The sequence below is a fragment of the Syngnathus floridae genome, chromosome 16, assembly GCF_059516105.1.
Source record: "Syngnathus floridae isolate MCC-2025c chromosome 16, RoL_Sflo_1.0, whole genome shotgun sequence".
NCBI classification, from domain to species: domain Eukaryota; kingdom Metazoa; phylum Chordata; class Actinopteri; order Syngnathiformes; family Syngnathidae; genus Syngnathus; species Syngnathus floridae.
The window spans coordinates 12,499,209-12,514,280 of NC_142428.1; the positions used below are offsets into that span (position 1 = coordinate 12,499,209).

At 46.4% G+C, this 15,072-nt stretch overlaps 1 protein-coding gene and 2 long non-coding RNA genes across 4 annotated transcripts; 1 reads left to right on the forward strand and 2 right to left on the reverse strand.

Annotated features, from left to right (window-relative positions):
• The first annotated feature begins 519 nt into the window (after nucleotides 1–519).
• LOC148385747 (uncharacterized) lies at nucleotides 520–5,089 on the forward strand. Of its 2 annotated transcripts, XR_015863445.1 has the most exons (6): nucleotides 520–763; nucleotides 941–983; nucleotides 1,104–1,181; nucleotides 2,746–2,911; nucleotides 3,035–3,112; nucleotides 4,963–5,089. It is a non-coding gene; the product is annotated as an uncharacterized LOC148385747 (long non-coding RNA). The 2 variants fall into 2 exon arrangements; XR_015863446.1 differs by lacking the exons at nucleotides 2,746–2,911; nucleotides 3,035–3,112 and having other exon boundaries at nucleotides 586–763; nucleotides 4,963–5,008.
• Nucleotides 5,090–5,113: 24 nt separating this feature from the next.
• Nucleotides 5,114–6,707, reverse strand: LOC148385748 (janus kinase and microtubule-interacting protein 3-like). The gene is made up of 6 exons (XM_088400673.1): nucleotides 6,400–6,707; nucleotides 6,118–6,180; nucleotides 5,933–6,031; nucleotides 5,424–5,843; nucleotides 5,294–5,362; nucleotides 5,114–5,217 (listed from the first exon to the last, which is right to left on the reverse strand). Exons 1-4 carry the CDS (start codon nucleotides 6,466–6,468, stop codon nucleotides 5,550–5,552), a joined length of 525 nt encoding a protein of 174 aa, XP_088256799.1. The 5' UTR covers nucleotides 6,469–6,707; the 3' UTR covers nucleotides 5,114–5,217; nucleotides 5,294–5,362; nucleotides 5,424–5,549.
• A 92-nt stretch (nucleotides 6,708–6,799) lies between these two features.
• Nucleotides 6,800–9,026, reverse strand: LOC148385749 (uncharacterized). The gene is made up of 4 exons (XR_015863524.1): nucleotides 8,838–9,026; nucleotides 8,600–8,713; nucleotides 7,097–8,368; nucleotides 6,800–6,960 (listed from the first exon to the last, which is right to left on the reverse strand). It is a non-coding gene; the product is annotated as an uncharacterized LOC148385749 (long non-coding RNA).
• Nucleotides 9,027–15,072: the final 6,046 nt, after the last annotated feature.

Genomic DNA, 15,072 nt, shown 5'->3' on the forward strand with positions numbered 1-15,072 from the left:
CCAGTGCGCCATTATGTCAACGCATAATAACTAAGTCTGCTGGTCAAAACAGCGGTTACTATATGACGTCGCTACGTCGTGGTCACGTGACGCAGACAAGACGTCAATGGACGTGGGCAGAGTTAACTTGTTTAAAAGGGAGTAGGCAGAAGAAATATTTAATTTATTTAAATCTATTTTGAGTGCACACCATTATGCCAATGCATAACAACTGTAAATCTACTAAATAAAACAGCGGTTGCTATATGACATCTGCCACGTCGTGGTCACGTGACATACGTGACGTCGATGGGCGTAACTTTCGCCGGAATTCAAATCCGCGGGGAGAGTTAACTTGTTTAAAAGAGAGTGGGCAGAAGAATTATTTAATTTATTTAAATCTATTTGGTGTGTGCGCCATTATGTCAATGCATAACAACTGTAAGTCTACTAAACAAAACAGCGGTTGCTATATGACGTCTGCCACGTCGTGGTCACGTGACGCGGACGTGACGTCGACGCCTACTTTACATCCCACCGATCACAGGACCCCTCGGCTGCATAACCGTGCCCCCTTCCCAACCAATCGGATTTGCTATACGCGAAAACGACGCCAATGGAAAGAGCTTCCGCCCAAATTTAAATCCGTGGGCGTGGCTCGCAGCAGGAAGTAGGAAAATGGCGGCGATGTTGACAAAGACACAGCGGATGGTAACATACGACTAACAAGAGAAATATTTTTATTTTCTGCTTGCAACTGGACCGTCCAGAGCGTACACGGTAAGTACAACTCATCGTTTTTAAAAAGAAGTACTTTTGTTGCCCTGAAAAGCGAGTGAGCGTGGCGTTTGTGGGGGACGTCGAATTTCGACGATTCTTTCTGGTCAACGGTTGTAAATGATTGTGTTGATTAAAAAAGAAAACTTGATGTAACTCTACTTTTAACTGCCGTTTCCGATAGATTTGGAATTGCATCACATCCAATTTTGCCTAGAGCGTACACGGTAAGTAACACTCGTGTTTAAGGAGATTTACGTTTGTAATAGCAGAAGTGTAGCCGCGTTGCGTTGTACGTGTGAAAATTGGTCGAGGCGAAATGTTAATGTTTAATTTCATTCCTTTAGGTTCCACGGTGTTTGTTGGCTGCAAGTTTTCCACTGCAAGAAGAGGCTCATATCATTGACCAGGAGCGAGCTACAATGGTGAGTAGCCATAACATTTATGTTAAACACTTCCTATTTCATGTCTAACAGTACTTGATTTAACAAATAACCATAAATAAATACAGTGTGGGCACTGAAGTTAACATATGTGATTATACTGCCTAATCTGTCACGGAGTAGATTGTTGCAAAGTAATATAAGATCCAAAGTTATAATTCAGAATAGTTTTCAAAAGAAGGCCATTAGAATTATATACAAGTCTGATTACCCTGAACAAGCTATTAATTAAATCACAAATTCTTCAATTCAAAGATTTGGTAGATTATCAGACAAATAATGTCTAACAGTAATTGATTTAACACATCACGATAAGTAGATTGAGTGTGGGCACTCTCAAGTTAACATATGTGATTATACTGCCTAATCTGTTACAGAGTATGTTGTTGCCAAGTAATGTAGAATAGATCCAAAGTAGTAATCCAGAATAGTTTTGAAGAGGCCATTAGAATGATAAACAAATCTGATTACCTTGAACATAATAACAAGCTAAGTGTTTAATATGTCCTATGAAGTCAAAATTGGGCACCATCATGTGGTGAAATTTGGAATTGCATCACATCCAATTTTGCCTGGGAACAAACAGATTACATAAATCTTAGTTTTGAATAAGCCACTCCTTCTCAAACAAGTAAACTCTGCCCATTTTGCGCAGTAGATGTTCTGTTAATATCTAGTATTTATACAAAGTCATAATTTAAATTGCTTTCAACCTTCATTCATCGGTTCAACCAACATTACTCGCTCTTATTACCAATTTGTATTGATTTAACTAAGCGTTTAATACTTCCTATCAGGTCTCAAATCGAGATTTGGCAAAATACAATTTCAGCAAATCCAATTTTGCCAGGGAACAAAAATAGATTAAATAAACTAAATAAGTCCTCTTCCCATTAAATAAATCAGAAAAGTCTGTCTTGTAACCAGTCCTCTTCAAACAAGTAAAGTCTGCCCATTTTGTGCCGTAGATTTTGTGTCTATGCCTAGTATTTAAACAAAATCATAATTTAAACGACTTCTTTCCTTCATTCACTTTGGAAATTTGGAATTGCAGCAAATCGAATTTTGGCAGGGAACAAAAATAGATCAATTAAACTAAATAAGTCTTCTTCCCATTAAATAAATTAAAAAAGTCTGTCTTGTAACCAGTCCTTTTCAAACAAGTAAAGTCTGCCCATTTTGTGCCGTCGATTTTGTGTTAATGCCTAGTATTTATACAAAATCATAATTTAAAGGACTTCATTCCTTCATTCACTTTGGAAATTTGGAATTGCAGCACATCAAATTTTGCCTGGGAAGAAAAGTAGATTAAATAAATTTAATAAGTCTTACTACTTCCCATTAAATAAATTAAATACGTCTTACTTGTTCCCACTCCTTTTCAAAACAGTAGTTTAAAACGAGGGCCCTTCACTCAATCTTTAACCTCAACCCCGCACGTTGTGTTGTATCTGTGAATGTTGGTTGTGGCCAAATGATAGTTTTCTTTCATTCGTTTAGGTTCCAAGAAAACTTGATGTAACTCTACTTTTAACTGCCGTTTCAGATAAGCAGGTATTACGTCGCAGTCATGTGCCGCGGATATGACGTAATTGCCCGAACCTCCGATTCAAATCTGTTGGCGCGATGGCCGTGAGCCACTGAGCAGCGACGATTATCAACAGAAATATCTTTATTTTCTGCTTGCAACTGGACCGTCTAGAGCGTACACGGTAAGTAACACTCATTGTGTTTAAGGAGATTTGCGTTTGTAATAGCAGAAGTGTAGCCGCGTTGCGTTGTACGTGTGAAAATTGGTCGAGGCGAAATGTTAATGTTTAATTTCATTCCTTTAGGTTCCACGGTGTTTGTTGGCTGCAAGTTTTCCACTGCAAGAAGAGGCTCGTATCATTGACCAGGAGCGAGCTACAATGGTGAGTAGCCATAACATTTATGTTAAACACTTCCTATTTCATGTCTAACAGTACTTGATTTAACAAATAACCATAAATAAATACAGTGTGGGCACTGAAGTTAACATATGTGATTATACTGCCTAATCTGTCACGGAGTAGATTGTTGCAAAGTAATATAAGATCCAAAGTTATAATTCAGAATAGTTTTCAAAAGAAGGCCATTAGAATTATATACAAGTCTGATTACCCTGAACAAGCTATTAATTAAATCACAAATTCTTCAATTCAAAGATTTGGTAGATTATCAGACAAATAATGTCTAACAGTAATTGATTTAACACATCACGATAAGTAGATTGAGTGTGGGCACTCTCAAGTTAACAGATATGATTATACTGCCTAATCTGTTACAGAGTATGTTGTTGCCAAGTAATGTAGAATAGATCCAAAGTAGTAATCCAGAATAGTTTTGAAGAGGCCATTAGAATAATAAACAAATCTGATTACCTTGAACATAATAACAAGCTAAGTGTTTAATATGTCCTATGAAGTCAAAATTGGGCACCATCATGTGGTGAAATTTGGAATTGCATCACATCCAATTTTGCCTGGGAACAAACAGATTAAATAAATCTTAGTTTTGAATAAGCCACTCCTTCTCAAACAAGTAAACTCTGCCCATTTCGCGCAGTAGATGTTCTGTTAATATCTAGTATTTATACAAAGTCATAATTTAAATTGCTTTCAACCTTCATTCATCGGTTCAACCAACATTACTCGCTCTTATTACCAACTTGTATTGATTTAACTAAGCGTTTAATACTTCCTATCAGGTCTCAAGGCAAGATTTGGCAAAATACAATTTCAGCAAATCCAATTTTGCCAGGGAACAAAAATAGATTAAATAAACTAAATAAGTCTTCTTCCCATTAAATAAATCAGAAAAGTCTGTCTTGTAACCAGTCCTCTTCAAACAAGTAAAGTCTGCCCATTTTGTGCCGTAGATTTTGTGTCTATGCCTAGTATTTAAACAAAATCATAATTTAAACGACTTCTTTCCTTCATTCACTTTGGAAATTTGGAATTGCAGCAAATCGAATTTTGCCAGGGAACAAAAATAGATCAATTAAACTAAATAAGTCTTCTTCCCATTAAATAAATTAAAAAAGTCTGTCTTGTAACCAGTCCTTTTCAAACAAGTAAAGTCTGCCCATTTTGTGCCGTCGATTTTGTGTTAATGCCTAGTATTTATACAAAATCATAATTTAAAGGACTTCATTCCTTCATTCACTTTGGAAATTTGGAATTGCAGCACATCAAATTTTGCCTGGGAAGAAAAGTAGATTAAATAAATTTAATAAGTCTTACTACTTCCCATTAAATAAATTAAATACGTCTTACTTGTTCCCACTCCTTTTCAAAAAAGTAGTTTAAAACGAGGTCCCTTCACTCAACCTTTAACCCTATTTATTCACCTTCTAGGCTAAGTGTTAAAGGCTAAGTGTTAAAGGCTAAGTGTTAAAGGCTAAGTGTTAAAGGCTAAGTGTTAGAGGCTAAGTGCCAGAGGCTAGGCGCCAGAGGCGAGTTTTTGTGGGCTGAAGTTTTAGTGGGGTTAGTGTGAATACAATCCAAAAGAATACAACAGAATACAATACAATAGAATATAATACATAGATTAAATTCAATAGCTCTTACTACTTCCCATTAAATAAATTAAATACGTCTTACTTGTTCCCAATCCTTTTCAAAAAAGTAGTTTAAAACGAGGGCCCTTCACTCAACCTTTAACCTCAACCCCGCACGTCACATTGTGTTGTATCTGTGAATGTTGGTTGTGGCCAAATGATAGTTTTCTTTCATTCGTTTAGGTTCCACGGTGTTTGTTGGCTATGTTTTCCACTGTCAGAAGGATGAAAATACAAAGTACAACGCTTGGACGTGGGCGAAGACGTCACCGGTGAGTCCTTCCTTCCTATTTATTTACCTTCTAGATGCTAGAGGCTAAGTGTTAGAGGCTAGAGGCGGGAGATTTGAGGGCGGCTTACCTTATGAGCCTGGTCCATGGAACACTTCCTGAAGTCCAACTCTTCATCCAGGTAGCCCTTCTGCTTGCAGAACATATCCTAGCACAGCTCAAGGTCAGAATTGTTGGGGCACATTGCCGGAGTTCCCCTTGGCTGATGTCGCGTGTCTGTCTACCTTCTCACTTTCAATGTCCAACATCTTCTGTTGAAGTGCTGACTTGGTCACTTTGATGTATTCTAACCACTGAGGAAAGGCTGCTGTCACATAAGCAGAATGCGAGAGCGTGCGTGGACGTGCGCGTTACCTTCTCGGCTAGGGTGAGAAGGGTCCTGGCGTGAATCACGACCACCTGCTCCTCGTTGGTGAGATTCTGCAAGAGCCCAAAGGCACAGCGTCAACAAGCTTCTTTCAGCGCAAAGCCTTCCAAAAGTCACATTTGAGCCGCCGAGTCTCGTGGAGTGCGAACATAAGGAGTTCGACATACACTTACGGCGTTATAGCCCAGGATGTCCAGCTTCTTCATCAGATCACTGATGACGATGTCCGGGGGAAAGGCGCAAGGAGCAATGTAAGGTGTTCTGGGACCTCGGGTTAAGGTTAGGGTTGCGAGGGACGCCTTACGTACGCTCACGCCCTCGGCCTCGCAGTAGATCTGCAAAGGGCTGAGGCCGTCTGGGAAACGGACTTGCAGAAACTTCAAGACGGGGGAGCGCCACTCACTCTCCTGAAAGGCAGAGGCATGCATCCGTCCGTCCGTCCGTCCGTCCGTCCGTCACATCTCTGGCCTCAACACGCTTGTGCGAGTCTTCCCACCTCCAGCTCCAGGATGCGGAACTCAAGCAGTTCGTTTTGGTCTCGGATATCCTGGATGTGCTCTTTCAGACGCGCTTCTTCCGCCTCCATCCGCCTGACCTGAAAAGACAGTCAGACCTCATCTGCGGGGCTTCCCGACAGGTGTGACGCCAAGCGACTCCGCCCAGCGCCTTTCTTTCCGTCACCTTTTCGGCCAACTGCTGATTGCTCTGACGCAGCAGCTGCTTCTCCTCCACCCACTTGACATTCTAGAAGAGACAAACGCGTGGACAGCTTTGGAATGTTGTGTCATTTTCATCCACAAATTCTTTGGTTGACTGGAAAATGACATTTGCTTTTCTCCGCATTTTCCCAGCCACGTTCGGGGGGGGGGGGGGGGGGGTTGGTCCAGTAATGCCAGACGGATGAGTGACTGAAGAATGTAGCTATTTTGTCTGAGAAAAAGGTGTGCTCATTGATGAGCTTACCTGTCCTTGTTGCTTCAGCGCTGACTCCAGATCTGCTACTCTGCTTTGATAGTGACCCATTTCTACCATCAGCTTTTCTCTGGTCTGAAAGGAGGAGGAGGGAGGCTCCTCCTCCTCCTTTCAGACCAGAGAACACCCGAGGCTGGGTGAGAACGGGGAGGCTGCGACCCGGCCGGGGGTTGCGGGAAGGGGCGCCACCTTGATCTCCTTCTCGGCGTCGTAGTCCCCTTTCGCTGGTCTGGGCTAGCAGAGCGTAGGCTCGTTGCAGCGCTTGATATTCTTGCGTCAGCTGGCGGTAGCGAAGCTCCGCCTCTTCATGCACACACCAATGCAACACAGCACTAGTACCAGAATCAGTCAGACCAGCGACAAAGCACCCGCGACGCAAAGACGAGTCCGATTCCAGGCTGAAGAGGAATGTTTGGTGTCAATGCGCTGGCAGAAATGGCGGGCTACCTCTTCGGGTTCCGTGTCGGGGGTTCTGTCGGTGTGAAAAGACAAGGACGATCCGTCCGAGTCCACCAACACGTCTTCGTCGTAGCCGTAAAATGTTTCGATGACCTGCGGGCGCGGAAGCGAACATCTCTCTGAACAAACTGAAGCGACACCTCACGATGAATCGACGAGAGGAACGATAGCGAGAAAAAGGCCATTTCATCTTGCGCAACACCAAGCAGCCGCAAACAAACAGACTCACCTTGCAGGACCTCACGCTTTGTTCCTCCTCAGAGATTCTCGACGTCGGTATCGTAGCAGCAAATCTCTCTCCTGTCGACACAAATAATCCGCCTTTGAGATTCTTTGGATGCAAAGGGAACGAACGGCTCCGGCGCAGAAACAAACGCGACTCACAATGACATTTCTGACATGAGCTCCTGTCTCCAGAGCCTGAAAAACACGTCACCGGCGATGATTGGAGGGACGCTCGTCTTTTCCAAAAGTGACAACTACAGGGTGTGTCAGGGTTTTCCAGATTATCTTTATCGTATCATTGTGTTGCTTTGACTTTGACTGCGACCTGTAATAAATAATATTATTTATCCCTTATTTATCCCTATCGCTTATCCCTTCCTACACAAAGTCGTAAAACACCCCTTGCTATGTTTTGACTAGAGGTCAAGGGCTTCCTCTATTCAATCCACTCTTACACCCACCCTGTTTCTCTTAATTAAAATGCTCGTGCAGGAGCCGAGAGTCAGACTTCATTCGTACAACGGATGGACTCTCCACCTGCAGGTGTCCAAAAGAACTTACTTGTCTCCCGTGTGGTTCTTGCAAAATAAGTTGGAGCGAGCGCAACTCTAACAGGGTGCATTTTGCCACTAGCTGCCTACGGACAATGACGTCGCGCTCGCGGCTCATGGTTGACGGGCTGAGCAGCCGGGCAAGTCCGTCGTTTTCAGCGCACAGCGAGTGGCAAAGGCGCTGACAAAACGGGAGCTTTGAGCTGCTGAAAACGGCAAAACAAGTCTAAAGCGTGTTCAAACGCGTGCGCACAATGCTCCTGCTTGAAAGGTCGGAATTTAAGGGGCCAATTTTTTGGATGGCGGCCGCCGGCCAAGCTTTGGACGGAAAAGGTTTCCTGGCGACAGCGAGCGAGCGCGGCGCTGCCGTACGTGCACCGAGTCGCCTGCCTGAAGACCTTGGACAAGTCGTCGATGATGTGCCGCTGCTCCACAACTTGAAGGAACTCCATTTCACCGTCCTGCTGGCCGCAACCGCGGTCCAGGTCATTGAGCGAACTAGGCCTTCTCTGTGGAACACAAATGCAGTGGACTCTGTTGGCACGCCGCCGTTGTCCGCGTCGACTTACCAAGCTTGCCATCTCCTCGTTCTCCTGGGTGACAAAGCGCACTTTGTTTTCAAGGCGACACAGCACCAGCGAGAGTTCTTCATTCTTCCTGCTCAGGCGTTTGTTTTTGTACAGGAGTGGCAGAAACTGGCTTTCTGTTTCTCTCAGTCGCTTTAGCTGCAAGCATGAAGTGCGGGATGTGAAAGACGCACAACACGCGGGCCAGAACGTATCCATTCCTTTTGCATCGGTTTGAACGGAATCGTGGCTTTGGCTCCCAATAAAAGACATCTACCAGGCAACCGACTCGACGCGCCGCTCAACTAATAAGCAAGCGCAATGGGTGCCTCGCTGGATGGCGCGCATCAAACGTAGCGCAAACCTTCAAGCGTGCCGTCAATAAATTACCAGTTCATTGCGCTCTTCAGAAAGCAGGGCGTTTCGATCCTCCAGTTTCCTGATGACTGCGCTGAGCTCAGCGATTTTCAGATGAAACCGTCGCGTGTCCCGATCCTCCTGAGACTGAAAACGCCCCGCAACACACACACACAAGCACTCGTTCAAAGTTCAAAACTGTTTTTGTGCTACCTTCCTCCAGCAACGAACTAAGTCATGCGTACTGCAAGTGTGTGATGAGGTGGCTTACGCAATGAAGAGGATTGCTAGTAGCGGCGTTGACCCCACTTCCAGGGTAGTTTAGGCCCGCCCTTTGGGAATCCCTCAGGGCAGCGATCTGCTGCTCGGCAGCCTGAGTCTGCAGCTGAAGGCGGTGGACGTGGCCGGCCCCAGGGCTTCATCCAAAACACTAACCGCTCTGTCTTTCAGCTTGATCTCATCCGTCTGGATGTACAAACGGGGAGCGCTCAGGCAGGCGGGCAAACTCATTTGCCAGAATTGTGACAAAAACAAAGAGAGCAACCGGCCAATTTTTTTCTTGAATCGACTAGAACACCTTTGCTGTGACAAAAGCGAAGCGAGCAACCGGACATTTTCTTCTTGTGAAATAGAATAGAATAGAATGCCTTAGGTGTCATTGCACTGCAGGTATACAACGAAATTGGGAACATAGCCACGCACCGCGCATCTGATCAGTCCTACCAGTCGGCGGATCTCCCTCTCGCAGTCTCTCTTGGTTCGGCTCAGCTCCTCCCGATGCTGGTGATGAGCCGATCGGAGCTCGGCCGCTCGGGACTGCCAGGCCTGCTGGGCCGCTGCCAGGGCTTCTTCCGCGCTCCTGGTGGAGGCGACACCGCTCGGTCTCCCGACACCGCCGCGTCTCCTCCACCTCCGCCAGCAAAGCGCCCCCCCTCCTCACCTGAGCAGACATTGCGCCACACCGGGCCGTTGAGACCGCAACGGAGCGCCGCGACGCTTACTGGGGACAAGCTACACAATACGGTAGCGGCCGCATCGAAGCCCGACGTGGCGTGCGGATAGTCAGACACGGATAGAGCGGATCACCTTGTCCATGGAGCCGTCCCTCAGGCTGAGGACCAAGGCATTCAGTCGCTGGATCTCTCCATCTTTGATTTTGATCACTCTCATCAGCTCCATTTCATGCTGCCGCAGTAATGTCTCCCTGGTAATGGCTAACTCTTTCTGCTTCTCCTCATGGAGTTTGCTTTTGAGTTCCGTCATGGCGGCGGTGGCACGGTGGTGCTCCGCCCGCAGGTCCTGACTTCTCTCTCTCTCCAGACAGCTGACCTGACATGACTTAGACTTAGACTTAGACAAACTTTATTGTCATCTTGTCTGCACATGGTGCATACAAAACGAAATTCCGTTGCATACGTCTTACAACAAAGTAGTGATATTGCAGTTGAATAGAAGTAACATATCCTATGAAAATATATATATATACATATACTATATATATATATATATATATATTAAAAATAAGTATAAAGTGCAGCAGTGATAATTATGCAATAGTGCAAGTAGGCAAAACAGTATTCAAGAGTGTGCAGAGGAATGCTAAACCATGTATTAAACTTCTATTTAAAGGGTTTATACAAGTTCAGTAAAGTTGGTAGTGCGAGATAGTGCAAGATAGAGGTCCGTAGTGTCATAAAGTACAGTTCTGTGAATGTGTGATGCAGAGTTCAGTTTAGAGCTCAACAGTTCTAGTGTTCAACAGTCTGATGACAGCAGGGAAAAAGCTGTTGCAGAACCTGGTGGACCTGCAGTGGATGCTGCAAACCTCTTCCCAGAGGGCAGCAGGGAGAACAGTCCATGGTGGGGGTGTGATGGGTCATTGATGATGTTACGGGCACGGGACATGCAGCGCTGAGATGAAATGTCCTGAATGGAGGGAAGAGGAGCCCCTATGATCCTCTCTGCTGTCCTCACCACTCTCCTCACGTTCTTCCAATCGGAGGCGGTGCAGCCTCCACACCACACAGAGAGACAGCTTGTCAGAATGCTCTCTATGGTGCTCCTGTAGAACGTCCTCATGATGGGTGGGGGCAGGTGGGCTCTCCTCATCCTCCGCAGGAAGTACAAGCGCTTCTGTGCCCTCTTGACCAGTGCCGTAGTGTTCATAGTCCAGGTGAGGTCTTCTGTGATGTGGACCCCCAGGAATTTGGTGGTGCTGACCACCTCCACAGCTGAGCTGTTGATGATCAGTGGAGCGTGGTGAGGCTGTTTTTTCCTGAAGTCGACGATGATCTCCTTCATCTTCTCCTCATTCAGGATCAGGCTGTTTTCTCTGCACCAGCCCACCAGCTGCTCCACCTCCTCTCTGTAGTCCAGGTCGTTGTTGTCTCTGATGAGCCCCACCACCGTTGTGTCGTCTGCTGACTTCACGATGTGATTGGTGGTGAACCTGAGGATGCAGTCGTGTGTCATCAGGGTGCACAGCAGGGGGCTCAGGACGCAGCCCTGAAGGGAGCCTGTGCTGAGGGTGATGACATCAGAGGTGTTCTGTCCGACCCGGACTGACTGAGGTCTGTTGGTGAGGAAGTCTAGCAGCCAGTTGCGAAGGGGGGTGTTGAAGCCCAGGTGTTCCAATTTTCCTACCAGATGCTGTGGGATGATGGTGTTAAACGCTGAGCTGAAGTCCAGGAACAGCCTCCGCACATGGGTGTTCTTCTCCTCCAGGTGAGCCAGGCTCAGGTGAAGAACGGAGGAGATGGCGTCCTGAGTGGAGCGGTTTTGCCGGTCGGCAAACTGGAACGGGTCAAATAATAGGGGGAGTCTGGAAACGATGTGACCTTTAAGCAGCCTTTCGAAGCACTTCATCATAACCGGAGTCAGTGCAACAGGCCGGTAATCATTAAATGAGGTGATTTGAGGTTTCTTCGGCACCGGAATGATGGAGGCAGTCTTAAAGCACGCCGGCACTGTGGCTTGGCCCAGCGAGGTGTTAAAAATGTCTGTGATGACCCCAGCCAGATGACTTGCACATTCCCTGAACACACGCCCAGGAATGTTGTCGGGGCCAGGGGCCTTACAGGGGTTGACTCTCCTCAGGGTCTTCAACACATCGGCGGAGTCAAGGCAGAGTACCTCCTCTTCCTGATGGGGGACAGTTTTAACTGCTGGAGTGCCGTTTAGTGCCTCGAACCTCCCAAAGAAGTTATTTAGACCATTTAGAAAGTCAGCATCAACTACACCCACCGGGGGGGGGGGGAGGGTGAGTTGTAGTCTGTAATCGCCCGTATGCCTTGCCACATACTCCTGATGTTTTTGACGTCGTGGAAACGATCCTGAAATTTTCGACTGCGGTCTCGCTTCGCTATCCTGATGGCACGGTTCAAGTTGGCTCTCGCTGTCCTCAGTGTCTCCTTGTCGCCAGACTTGAAGGCAGAGTTCCGCGCTCGTAGCGTTTGACGTACCTCCTCAGTCATCCAGGGTCGTTGGTTGCCCCGGGTGATGATATTCTTAGTGGTGCTGACGTCCTCGGTGCATTTGTTGATGTAGGCTGACACAGTCATGGCACACGCATGTCTAATCTACATCGGGAAAACTGGGAGGGAGGGAGGCAGGCAGGGAGGCAGGCAGGGAGGCAGGCAGGGAGGCAGGCAGTGTCTGTCTGTTGAGGTTTTCACCTTGTTCTTCTCCTGCTGAAGTTCTAACTGGACGTCCATCAGTTTGGTTCTCAGCTCGTCATTGGCGGCCTGAAGGGCGTCCGTTCGCTCCGCCTTGGCCCGCCCTGCCGGAGCTCGTTTGGACATCTCTTACTCGAGTCTCGCCCGGTCGTCAGTCAGAGATCACAACATTTGTACCTGGAGAGCACAAACGCAGCGCTGTTTTCCACTGGCTTCGAACTCAACTTCAATCGGTACCGTAACTTACAACATCATAAACATAGAACTAGCTTGACTTATTCATTGAATAAATGCATTTGGTTCTTCAAAACTGCATCACGCAACATAGCGTGACCGAGACGGCCGTTATCCACCTGCGTGAAGTTATTTGGTGAAATGAATGAGATGTTTAAGACACCATCGTTCTGTCTCTATGTAGATGAAGGTAAATAATCGATTGCTGAAGGTCCAAAGGTGTTGTGATAAACAAATAAACATATTAGTGATTAGTGACATATTTGTGATAAACATATTAGGCAGGATAATCACATATGTTAACGTGACTGCCCACACTATTTATTTATGGTTATTTGTTAAATCGAGTACTGTTAGACATGAAATAGGAAGTGTTTAACATAAATGGAAGACGAAAGGGGTACTCACCATTGTAGCTCCTGCTGGTCAATGATACGAGCCTCTTCTTGCAGTGGAAAACATACAGCCAACAAACACCGTGGAACCTAAAGGAATGAAATTAAACATTAACATTTAGCCTCAACCAACATTCACAGATACAACGCAACGCAAACTACACAAACGTAAATCTTTTTAAACACAATGAGTTGTACTTACCGTGTACGCTCTAGACGGTCCACTTGCAAGCGGAAAATAAAGATATTTCTGTTGATAATCGTCGTGTTTGTATCCGGTGTCTCGCTCAAGGCCATTGCGCCCACAGATTTGAATTTTGGCGAGAGTTCAGCCTATTGACGTCATTTCCGCGGTGTAATACCCGCATATCTGAAACGGCAAAGTTAAGAGTAGAGTTAAATAAAGTTTTTAGTCAACGCAATAATTTACAACCGTTGACCAGTCGAAATAATCGTCGAAATTTGGCGTCTGTGGCTGGAAGCAGACGCCGAGTTCGACATTCCTCCCAAACGCCACACTCCCTTGCTTTTCAGGGCTAAAAAAAAACAGTTGTAATTACCTTGTACGCTCTAGACGGTCAAGTTGCAAGCTGAAAACAAAAATATTTGCCTTGTTAGTCATCGTGTTACTAACAGCTGTGTCTTGTTTGCCAGAACTGCCGCTTTCCTACTTCCTGTTGCAAGCCACGCCCACGGATTATAATTTTGCCGTGAGTTCCGCCTATTGACGTCATGTCCGCGTCACATGACTGCGACGTAATATTATCTAAAACTGTTTGTGCGGTATTGTGTTGTTCTGTGCGGTATTGTGTTATTCTGTGCGGCGTCGTGTTGTTCTGTGCGGCGTCGTGTTGTTTAGTGCGACGTCGTGTTGTTCAGTGCGGCATGGTGTTGTTCAGTGCGGCATGGTGTTGTTCAGTGCGGCATGGTGTTGTTCAGTGCGGCATAATGTTGTTCAGTGCGGCATAATGTTGTTCAGTGCGGCATGGTGTTGTTCAGTGCGGCATGGTGTTGTTCAGTGCGGCATGGTGTTGTTCAGTGCGGCATAATGTTGTTCAGTGCGCCATAATGTTGTTCAGTGCGGCATGGTGTTGTTCAGTGCGGGATGGTGTTGTTCAGTGCAGGATGGTGTTGTTCAGTGCGGCATGGTGTTGTTCAATGCGGCATGGTGTTGTTCAGTGCGGGATGGTGTTGTTCAGTGCGGCATGGTGTTGTTCAGTGCGGCATAATGTTGTTCAGTGCGGCATGGTGTTGTTCAGTGCGGCATGGTGTTGTTCAGTGCGGCATGGTGTTGTTCAGTGCGGCATGGTGTTGTTCAGTGCGGAATGGTGTTGTTCAGTGCGGCATGGTGTTGTTCAGTCCGGGATGGTGTTGTTCAATGCGGGATCGTGTTGTTCAGTGCGGGGTGGTGTTGTTCAGTGCGGGATGGTGATGTTCAGTGCGGCATGGTGTTGTTCAATGCGGCATGGTGTTGTTCAGTGCGGGATGGTGTTGTTCATTGCGGCATGGTGTTGTTCAGTGCGGCATGGTGTTGTTCAGTGCGGCATGGTGTTGTTCAGTGCGGCATGGTGTTGTTCAGTGCGGCATAATGTTGTTCAGTGCGGCATGGTGTTCAGTGTGGAAAGGTGTTGTTCAGTGCAGGATGGTGTTGTTCAGTGCGGCATGGTGTTGTTCAATGCAGGATCGTGTTGTTCAGTGCAGCATAATGTTGTTCAGTGCAGCATGGTGTTGTTCAGTGCGGCATGGTGTTGTTCAATGCGGCATGGTGTTGTTCACTGCGGGATGGTGTTGTTCAATGTGGGATCGTGTTGTTCAGTGCGGCATAATGTTGTTCAGTGCAGCATGGTGTTGTTCAGTGCGGCATGGTGTTGTTCAGTGCGACATAATGTTGTTTAGTGCGGCATAATGTTGTTCAGTGCGGCATAATGTTGTTCAGTGCGGCATGGTGTTGTTCAGTGCGGCATGGTGTTGTTCAGTGCGGCATGGTGTTGTTCAGTGCAGGATGGTGTTGTTCAGTGCGGCATGGTGTTGTTCAATGCGGCATGGTGTTGTTCAGTGCGGAATGGTGTTGTTCAGTGCAGGATGGTGTTGTTCAGTGCGGCATGGTGTTGTTCAGTGCGGAATGGTGTTGTTCAGTGCGGCATGGTGTTGTTCAGTGCGGCATGGTGTTGTTCAGTGCAGGATGGTGTTGTTCAATGCGGGA

Bases quoted from the DNA above. Each gene is read 5' to 3' on its own strand.
- LOC148385748 (XM_088400673.1), bottom strand. From the start codon at position 6,468: ATGGTAGAAATGGGTCACTATCAAAGCAGAGTAGCAGATCTGGAGTCA. The intron at 6,181-6,399 runs GTAAGCTCATCA...TGTCTCTTCTAG, and splicing joins CGCTGAAGCAACAAGGACAG to AATGTCAAGTGGGTGGAGGA. The intron at 5,844-5,932 runs GTGGGAAGACTC...TCTGCCTTTCAG, and splicing joins TCCGCATCCTGGAGCTGGAG to GAGAGTGAGTGGCGCTCCCC.